Here is a 10,000-nt window from a genome sequence, read left to right as displayed (position 1 = left end):
ATTTTACCTCTTAAAGTTTTCACCTGTAATTATGAAACATTATTCTGATGACCCGAAACAAACCGTCTGCTCGTACCTGCAGTCTGTTTGAAACACTGTTTGATTCTGAGGAGATACCTGTCTACCTTTGATCGTGTATAAAGATGGACGACAAGTCTCCCACTTCCTCTAGGAAAACAAAAGTGAAGCCAAAGTATCAACATCCCGCCTCTCTATAACCAGAACACATTTAACTTACTGATGAACCGTCACAGACCCCTCAGGTGGGTCTGAGTCCACAACCTCGCTTTCAGAGCGCCACTCACCAGCACTTATTGTTGCTAGGTTACCAAAGTTAACTTCTGCCTCTCTCTGTGATGTCCAGAGAGCATTCGCAGTAGAAAGCGCAGAGCCCAGCGTTTCTTTTTTCAAAGCCTCGCCTTTTCCGAGCGCTCGAGTTGAACATTTTTCAACTTTTTCAGAAAGGCGCCGGCGTTCTTTTCCAAATGTTTGATATTCCCGTTTTAGTTTTTGTCTCCTACAGATCGTGTCTTGTACTCGCGTCCTCCTCGCTTCGTGTCTGATCGGGTAAAAAAACAAACCTCAAATAAAAAACATTTAGTAAAAAGTAACGGAGCAGTGTCGGTCATACAGCGGCCGTTATTAACAGACTGTTGTCATGGAGACAGGACGGACGTGCAGCTCTTTCTTTCTCAACGCTTCACGCAAACACTACCGAGCGCAGAGTCAGCGTTTTTTCTGCCCGGGGCCGAAAGCTCGCCTTGTTTTTTTGTTTTCTCAGGTGAATAAAAAGTAAATATGTGACGATCGGTGGAACAGCTGGTTTTTAAACACTGATCAACGTGGATCTTTCAGGTTTCCAATCTGAGTTCAAATAAAAGTCAGTGTCCTCGTTTTGATACTCAGGTGATATCATTTAATTTGCGGTCAGGAGAGTTTCCTGTGTGCTCAAGAAACCAAATCACATCAAGGAGGAACCGACTTATCTGATTGGCCGACACTGAGACACAAGCTGTTTCCTCTGCGCTCCGCATCCTGTTGGACTTCTTGTAGAGGGAACGCCTGGCTCGCTCAGCCTGTCAATGTGAACATTTAGGAAAAGGTTACAAACTCACCTGTCTTTACCTGTCAGAGTTTAAAACAAGAGGAGAAGAAAACACAGGTGTGTTTCTGTTTTAACGTTTTTACTGCAGTCAAGGTTAAAGTTTACAAATGAATGTAGGTCAGTGGACGGCCTGAGAGTGTGTGTGTGTGTGTGTGTGTGTGTTTAAAACCAGGTATGCACACCTATATGTATGTATATGTGTAGCTTCTGCTTCTACAGTACATGCATCGTGTGTGTGTGTGTGTGTGTGTGTGTGTGTGTGTGACCTGCTCTTTGTTCCTGTGCTCGGTGCAGTAAGGAGAGTGGACCGTTGACGAGGATTAATGCCCAACATATGGCAACCCTACGGGACACACACACACACACACACACACACACACACACACACACACACACACACACACTGCAGTCATTACTCTGAACAAAGAACTGTAAGGCTAATGAGAAGGCGATATCATGTGTCCTTTGCACACACACATGGCATGGATTCACGTGGATTCACACTCACACACACACACACCTTAATGTTGCTTATACATGGATGGATGCAGATGAACAAACACACACACACACACCTGGTACAGTAAGTGTGTCGATTGCATGTGTGTGTGTATCGGAGAGATGAAAGGTAGCGGGGGGGGGGTTGTTGATGGAGAGGCTTTAAGGTTTCAATGCAAACACCTGTGTATGTGTGTGTGTGTGTGTGTGTGTGTGACTGTTTAGAAGAGAGGTGGAATAGTGTGTCCATTGTACAGGTGAGGTGTGTGTGTGTGTGTGTGTGTGTGACTGAGTGAGTGAGAAAGAGAGGGAGAGGTCAAGCAGAGTTCATAGGAAAAGTGAAGGTTCATGTTTTCATTTCTTCATGCTCCTCTGCCTCACTCGCCCGCTCCCTCTCTCTCTCTCTCTCACTCAGTGTGTGTGTGTGTGTGTGTGTGTGTGTGTGTGTGTGTGTGTGTGTGTTTTCTCACGTACAGAATCACACCCCAAAACATTTTCAGACATTTTCTTCCCCACATCTTTTCACACACTTTTCTCTTTTCGCCCTTTCTCCCACCTCTCTCTCGCGCTCCCCGTGGGATCTGACGGACGCTCACAAAAAAATCTCTCTATTCAATGCTTTTCTATTCTATTCTGTTCTATAATAATCAGTAACTCACTGTTCTTTAAGCTCCGCCCTCCTTAGTTACTGTCGCTATGCACCTCAAGCTTCCATTCTAGAACTTTGAGTTCCCTGGTTACTGTTGCTAAGCTCTTAAAGCTGTCATTCCGGAACACATTTTAAGCCCCGCCCTCTGTACGTCCTGATGCTACATTCTAGAACTGAGCGTATCTGGTGAAGCCCGACGGCGTACACTGTACGAAGTGAATAAAAGTCGTGGCAGAACGTCAGCTGAATCGTTTACGGTGCCCGACAAAAGCTGTTGACGTTTTGAGCTCACGCGCTTTACGAGCTAAGTCAGGACGGAGCATTCACAATCGTAAATCGATATCCGCACGCGATCTGAAACACAAGCTTACTAGCGGCTAAATCAGCAAGCGTTTCTTTCTTTTATCGGAGGGGGAAGACAGATTAGAGAGGCATGCCTGCGGTTTCCACGGTGATTTCAAAGGTCGGGGAAAAAAAGTCCTGAACTCTGGGATTCAGCTCGCTCTGCTCTCACTGCGTGTGCAGTCGTACGACTAAAACTTTGAGCTTGCCACAAATTCCATGAAAATATACCAGAGAATCGAGCATCTTTTTAATCACCTTTTAAAACTTAAAGGCTTTATATGTGATGTTTTGATCCAGCAGATGTCGCCCTTGAGCACCAGCATGAAACCAAAACAACTCGCGCTGCATTGTTGTGTTAGCATGCTAATGCTAGCGATCTTTATTATGCTGGTATCTTCACACTGCATGTAAATTTACCTGAAATGAGCGTGATCTAGAAACACAGTTAAGCAGTGAGTACAGTATGTTATTCTTCTTTTCTCTAGTCCCTCAATTAAACAACTTTTATACACGAGGGGAGGAGTCAGCCGGCCGTCCTGGCGATGTAAACAAAGTGAAGATAGGACTCTGAAAACTCTGAAAACATCACAGACAGTGGGACTCGGGTGTTACACCCATTGTAGACAGTCATGACTCACAGAGTTATTTTCAGAGGAGATACTTGATTTATATTATATTTAAGTGTGAAAAATCACATATAAAGACTTTAAACATGGTGTAGCTGAGCTAGCTTATCTTGACTGTTTTTGCATGTTGTAAGCTAGGTGGCTACATGCTAACAGCCAACGAAAGAGCAGACAAACACGGTTGAATTTATTTTGTTTCAGTTTTTCTGTCGTGTTTTTTGGAGTTGTTAAACTTTGACACAGGGCCATCGTTTTGAATTCTTCAGTTTTGTGTCCCATTCTGTTGAGTTCAGTTTTATTTTTGTCCTTTCTCTTCTGTTCCTGCGGCTCCGTGCTGAAGTCTTGTTCAGGTTTTAGTTTTTGGTCCTCGCTCGCTCTCTCTCTCTCTCTCTCTCTCTCTCTCTCTCTCTCTCTCTCTCTAGGTGTAAATGACTTTGGACGGCCATCTGTTACTTAGCCACCCTGCAGAGAGTTGGCCTGCATGCACACCTCCTGTGTGTGTGTGTGTGTGTGTGTGTGTGTGTGTGTGTGTGTGTGTGTGTGTGTGTGTACCTTCCTTTATGTTTAGTTGCACGTGTGCAGTTATTATATTCTCGCGTTTGTGTGTGTGTGTTTATTTATGCCTGCGTGCACATGAATAATACAGCAGGTTAGGTTTGCGTTTGTGACCAAAATAGAGAGAGATGCTTCAGTGTGTGTGTGTGTGTGTGTGTGTGTGTGTGTGTGTGTGTGTGTTGGAGATGTGTTCAGGCTCTCTTGAACATGTAGAACACGGTGTGTGTTGCTCTCGTGCGATTGTGAGACATTGTTTTACATCAGCGTTAGCATATTTAGCCTCGATCATGCTAATGTCTCTCCGTTGCTTTTCTCACTTGATGGTGAACAGATTCTTCAGACCCAAAGAGTTACAAATATTTACAAATTCATTCTGATGTTTGGTGCTACATTTATTTTCATGCAGATGATTGAATGTAAAGGTCTCCGCTCGCTGCAGCTGTTTGTGACAGTCCCAACAACAACCAAAAGTCAAAAGGTTTACTTTGAAAGGTTTACTTGATCTCTGAATTAGCCACGTCCATTATTTCCACTAATTCCCTTAATTAGTTCTCAATTAAGGGATCTTTTTCAGGGAACTTTAATGAAAATTCAATTCACTCTAAGGCTACAGACCTTCAAAATAAAAGATCTGTATTCTATTTTAAAATGCTTTTCTTAATGCGACAAATAACAAAATAGTATTTAAATCTTGAATCATGGTTTTGGGGCTTAAAGGACTCAATTTAATCGGGGAAAAAATTAGAATCATTAAAGTTAAAGCCCTGTGTCCACCTAGCGTTTTTTCAGTGCACTGGGCGCTGCGCTAATTCTCCGGGAGGCCATTTTCAGCTGGGAACGCTCTCTACTCGACGCTGGTGCTCAGAAGAAAAACTCTACGTGGACACGAGGCCTGAGAGTTACATTTCTTTCCTAAATCTTAAAAGTTACAAAAACAATGTGTCAGACCTCCAGTTGTAAGAGGGCTTTTATTTTGAAAGAGCCTGTTTAACTCGTGTAAAAGGGTCGTGATTTTAGGAATATTATCGTCGGAGTTATCCGGGGTTCAAGTGAGATCAAAGTTCTTTGATTTGTCACATTTTATGTCACAAAGACCCCGAGAATTTTATCTCAGTTCACATATTTCCACATCTTGCATCAGAGTTCTTCTTCCTGTCGGAGCTGAAGAAGAAAATGGAGATTTTTTTTTTTCCATCTTAAAGTGGGAATATTTCATGATGTGGAAACTGGTTCTGGTTCTGCTGGTTTTACAGCTTCTGAGGTGTGAAAACGCCACTTTGTTTCCCCCGGAGACCCCCGACTGTAAAATCAGACGCAATCAGACGTCTGTTGAGGTGTCCTGAAATCAACCAATCAGGTGCAACTTTACTATTTGGTCTGCGTGATGCCAGCTTGTGATTTATTCCACAAGGTGTGCAGAGACGTCATTATCTTGTTTGGACCAGAGAAGGTAGGCGGTTTTGGACACCCCTCGGTTTGCCAGATATGCGAGCAGTTATCAGGTCAAACCAACAGGTGCTGCAGCGATCTGAACTGTGAATGTACACAGAGACGTGACGGCGTCTGAGCTCAGTTACGGCACTTTAGCTGTTCTGAAAAAAAGGGGCCGCCGTGTCTGAGGTGAGGTTTGTTATTCGGCTGTTTGATGTCACCGATACTGTTGAACTGCGCCGAGCCGCCGCGCCGTATGAATGATTGATGGCTGCAATAGTAGCTGAGTTGAATTGTATCAGATCATCTTTGAGACACGGGGTTACTTTTCTGTAAAACACAAACATGTTCCTCTCTCTCTCTCTCTCTCTCTCTCTCTCTCTCGCTCGCTCGCTCTGTATGAGTCTGATTTTGTGTCACACTAATTAATCTCTCTCTCCGTCTCTATCTGTCTCCCCCTCCAGCTCTCGTCCGGGCCGTCCTCCGAAGCGTTGCTCTGGTGCAGGGATCCAGGAAAGCCCCAGGCTGCTGCACCCGGGCCTCCCCGGCCTGCTGTCCCCCAACCTGCTGTCGCACACGGGTACCAGTTTCTCTTTTTTAAACCCCTCTCCCCTCCACTCTTTCTCCATCTTTGTTCTCCTTCTTACTCGCTTTGTGTAACTGGGTCGATGCAGCTTCATACATCACGTCAAACTATCGGCTTTTTTAGCCTCTTCAGCGATAATTCACCTCTCAGGTTTTTGTAGATTTAGAAGAAGCTTTATATCTGAGTGTCTGCAACTCAAAGCTTCCTGCAGTTTCTTTGTGTACGTCAAACACGAGTGACTAAATCGGAGCATCCGCATTTGACCGATACGGGATTTTTTTGGGCCGATACCAATATTAGGGTGACAGAAAAATCTGATAACGATATATCGGCCGATATCTTTCTTAGCTCTTTCTTTGCAGCTTAGCGTTTATCACTCAAACGCAGTTATCAAACAGTCAAAAAGATTTATAATGAAGACAAGATGACCACTCAACTGGAAAGTAACTGAGCATGTACGTGTTGTTGTAATCCACATTACACATGTAACACAGTGAAACGCAAATTGAATTATATTTGACTGGTGGATAAATCGAGATAAATCGGCACATATCTGAGATTAAATCAGCCGATACTGATAGTCACTTGATGTGCTAATATCGGCTGGGTGATAAATCGGTCAGGCTCTCGTGTTAAGAAGCTTCATAGTGTGGATATTTAACTTTGATTCCTGCAACCCAGAAAATATGTAAGCTAAATATGCGTGTTGATATTGAGGTGTAGCTTTGTGTTAAAGCTAAAGATAGCTAGTGCTGCAGTTAGCTTAAAGCAAAGTGTCCTGTTTAGGTGACCAATCAGAGATGACACGGTCAGAAAAAGGCACAACATGAAGTTTTTCTTCTTCACAACCCGCTCCTCGTCTCCTCGTGTTCGTCCCTCCCTCCTCACCTTTTCTCTGAAAAACGGGGGTAAAAAGAAAAAACGCAAAAAACGCAAAAAAAAAAACGAGGGATTTATTTTTTCCGTCTTGGCGCTGAAAGTGAAAACGGAGAGCGAAAGAAAATATGGAGAGAAGAAGGAATGGAGGGATGTCGCCAGAGGAGATGATGGAACCTAAAAAAAACGACTGCCAAAGGGAGGGAGGGAGGGAGGGAGGGAAAAGAGAGACAGACTGTCGAGGAGTTGACAGTAAATGAGTAGAAGAAGAAGAAAAAGAAGAAAAGAGAAAGTGTAGAAGAAGAGGAGAAGAAGACCTGCAGAGAGAGAGAAAGAGAGGCTGAACGAGTGCAGACTGCGTGGTGGTGTGATGAATGACACGTCTCTGGGGTCCCACTCCTCCATCTGTCCATCCCTCCCTCCTCCTCTCCTCCCTCCCTCCCTCCCTTTCCTTTTCCTATCTCCCTCTTTTCTTCACCCGTTCTTTCTGCTCTTCCTTCTTCTGTCCCCTTTTCTCTTTCTCTCCTTCTCATCTTCCTTTCCTAATATTTTCCTTCATTATTGTCTTCCTATTCTCTCTCTTCCCTTTCCTTCCCTTTTTACCTTTCCTCGTTTACTTTCCCTTCATCCTTTCCCCCTTCGTTTAACTCCTTTCTTCCTCTCCTTTTGATTCTCCATCCCTCCTCACTTCAACTCTTTTGTCCTTAATTTCCTTTCTCTCTTCCTTCCTCCATCCTCCACTTTCTTCCTTTACTTCCTTTGCGTCCTCCTCGTTCATTCCTTACCTTACATCCACCATCCTCCTCTCCCTCCTTTCTTCTTCTTCTTTGCCTCCTTTTATTTCTCCTTCACCTCACCCTCCACTCTCTCTCTTCTTCTCTTTCTTTCCTTTCACTTCTCCTGCTCCTCTCTCACCTCTGAACTCTTTCCTTGCTCCCTTTCTTTCTCTCTCTCTTATCTTCAATTCCAACTTCAAACACGCCGACCCTCTTCTCCTCCATGCTCTCCCTCCATCTTCCTTGCTTGTCACCTTTTCGGTCTCCTTCTAGCCTCCTTTCATCCTCCTCTTCCAGCTCATCACTTTTTTCCTTAAGTCCTTCACTCCTCCTTTCATTCCTCTCTTCTTCTTCTTTCTTTTAATTTCATATCTACCTTCACTTCTCCTCCTCTTTCCTCTTTCCTTCAAATACCTTTTTTGGGTTCCTTTTCTTCCCTCCTTCCTTTCCTTTCCTCCTTCCTTACGTCCCCTTGACAGTGACTGTTGGTCTCTCTCTCTCTCTCTCTCTCTCTCTCTCTCTCTCTCTCTTCAGGATAAATAAAACATGATTGTGTTTAGTGACATATGGACACAGCTCACTGTGGCATACTAATGACACACACACATTACTGGAACACACACACACACACACACACACACACACACGTACCTGATGTGTGTGTGTGTGTGTGTGTGTGTGTGTGTGTGTGTGTGTGTGTGTGTGTGTGTGTGTGTGTGTGTGTGTGTGTGTGTGTGTGTGTGTGTGCGTGTGTGTGAAACATTAGAGGGACCCAGAGAAAACATTTGCTCACTTATGATCGCTCATTAGCTCACACACACACTAACATGCAAAACATATATACAACACACACACACACAGCAAACACACACACACACAGCAAACACACACACACACACACAGCAAACACACACACACACACTTGGCAGTCGTCGGATGTCGCATTCCCCCTCACTCACTCACACACACGCAGAGTCGGTCGTCTTAGCGGCCCTGCGTCCATGGAGACGCCTCGTTGCCGGGGGAGACGGGCTGTTGTTTACGACCTAGCGGGCGCCACAGCGATGGGGGGCATCGGCCAATCACAGATGGACATTTATCACACTGTTAGAAAACACGGAGGAGAGAGAGAGAGAGAGAGAGAGAGAGAGAGAGAGAGAGAGGAGGAGAAGTGGAAGAGGGAAGAGACGGGAAAAGAGATAAAAGAGGCAAAAGCGGAAGAGGGAAATAAAGGAGAGAAGACGTGCAAGGAGGAAATAGATGTTACACATTAGAGGAAGAAAAAGTGAAGAAGAAGGAGGTTAAAGAAAAAGAGAGGAGACATGACAGACGAGAGGAAGAGAAGAAACGAGACAATTTTGGAAAAAGAGAAAAGAAGATTTTGACAACCGATAAGGACTTCTTGTTCTCTTTCCTCTTTTATTCTGAAACAGTCACACACTTCGGGGTCGATCACACACACACACACACACACACACACACACACACACACACACACACACACACACACACACACACACGTTGCTGGAGAAGCCCCCTTGCCGGGCGCTCTTCTCGTTTTTTCTAGCGGGTTGTCGGGCGTGCAAAAAAAAGGTCAAACATTTTTCAGCTCAAGTCGACGCAGCACTCGTCATTTTCACTTTTGGACTGAAGCAGCCAATCAAATCATGAAGGGGGCGTGACCTCAGCGTTTTATGACATTTATATGATTCCATTGGTTCCTCAGATGAGCTCAGGGGGCGTGTCCAGCGTGATCGGGGTTTTACTGGATAGTTTATTTAAAAGAGAAAGTCCTCAGTCACTCTTCAATGAAATCAATCAACATGTGTGTTAGACGTTGGGGAGGGTCTTTAGGGGGGGCAGAGACCTGCAGAGAGAGAGGATGAGAGGGTGGGGGAGGGGGGGTTTAAAGAAAAAGAGGTTGGGTACCACTTTGATGGAGGATAGAAGAAGAAGGAGGACGTAAAACGAGTAAATAAAAGATAGAAGAAGATAAAGCTCGGCTGCTCGGCGTCTTCTCTTGAAATGCCGGGTTGAAACAGTTTTCAACATATCGAAGTTTAATTGATCAGTTGTTGTTTTTCTATTGAGCAACTTTTAAATCACGCTAATTATCGTTAGCGCTTCACCGCTTAGGCATAAGTAAGAAAAGGAGACACAGGAAGAAACACGGAATGACACAAAGAGGAGGAGACTGATGCAACATGTAAGGAGGAACAGCAGAAGAAGAGGAGGAGGTCGACTGCGAAGTGGAGATGGACGTGCGGATATCGTAAACAGTTTGAGGGAGGAAACTGCAGAGAGATTGTGGAAAGAGAGAGTGATGGATAAAACGTGGAGGAAGTAAAGAGGGAAAGTTAAGGGAAGGAATAAAGAGGAGCGCAGGATAAAAAAAAAAGAGAAGAAGGAAAAGTGTTTGAAAAAGAAAAAAGAGGAGAGAACGAAGGAGGAGGCATAAACGAACACGAGAGAGTGATATCGGTTTAATTGGCCTCATCTTCCTCAACAAAGAAGCTGTGATGATAAGCGTGGGAGTGTGTGTGTGTGTGTGTG

General features: G+C 44.5%; 1 protein-coding gene across 3 annotated transcripts in view; it reads left to right on the top strand.

The window, feature by feature from the left end:
- LOC110003943 (dachshund homolog 2) overlaps positions 1-10,000 on the top strand; it is a 78,493-nt gene that overhangs the window by 37,489 nt on the left and 31,004 nt on the right. For all 3 annotated transcript variants that reach the window (XM_065950194.1, XM_065950193.1, XM_065950192.1), the window contains exon 2: positions 5,674-5,789. In XM_065950194.1, coding sequence (XP_065806266.1) covers positions 5,674-5,789 — 116 coding nt within the window. The remainder of the gene's footprint in view (positions 1-5,673; positions 5,790-10,000) is intronic.

The sequence above is a fragment of the Labrus bergylta genome, chromosome 22 (genome assembly GCF_963930695.1).
Source record: "Labrus bergylta chromosome 22, fLabBer1.1, whole genome shotgun sequence".
Classification (NCBI taxonomy): Eukaryota; Metazoa; Chordata; class Actinopteri; order Labriformes; family Labridae; genus Labrus; species Labrus bergylta.
Note: the sequence above shows the minus strand (reverse complement) of the source record. Positions and strands in the feature narration are given on the sequence as shown.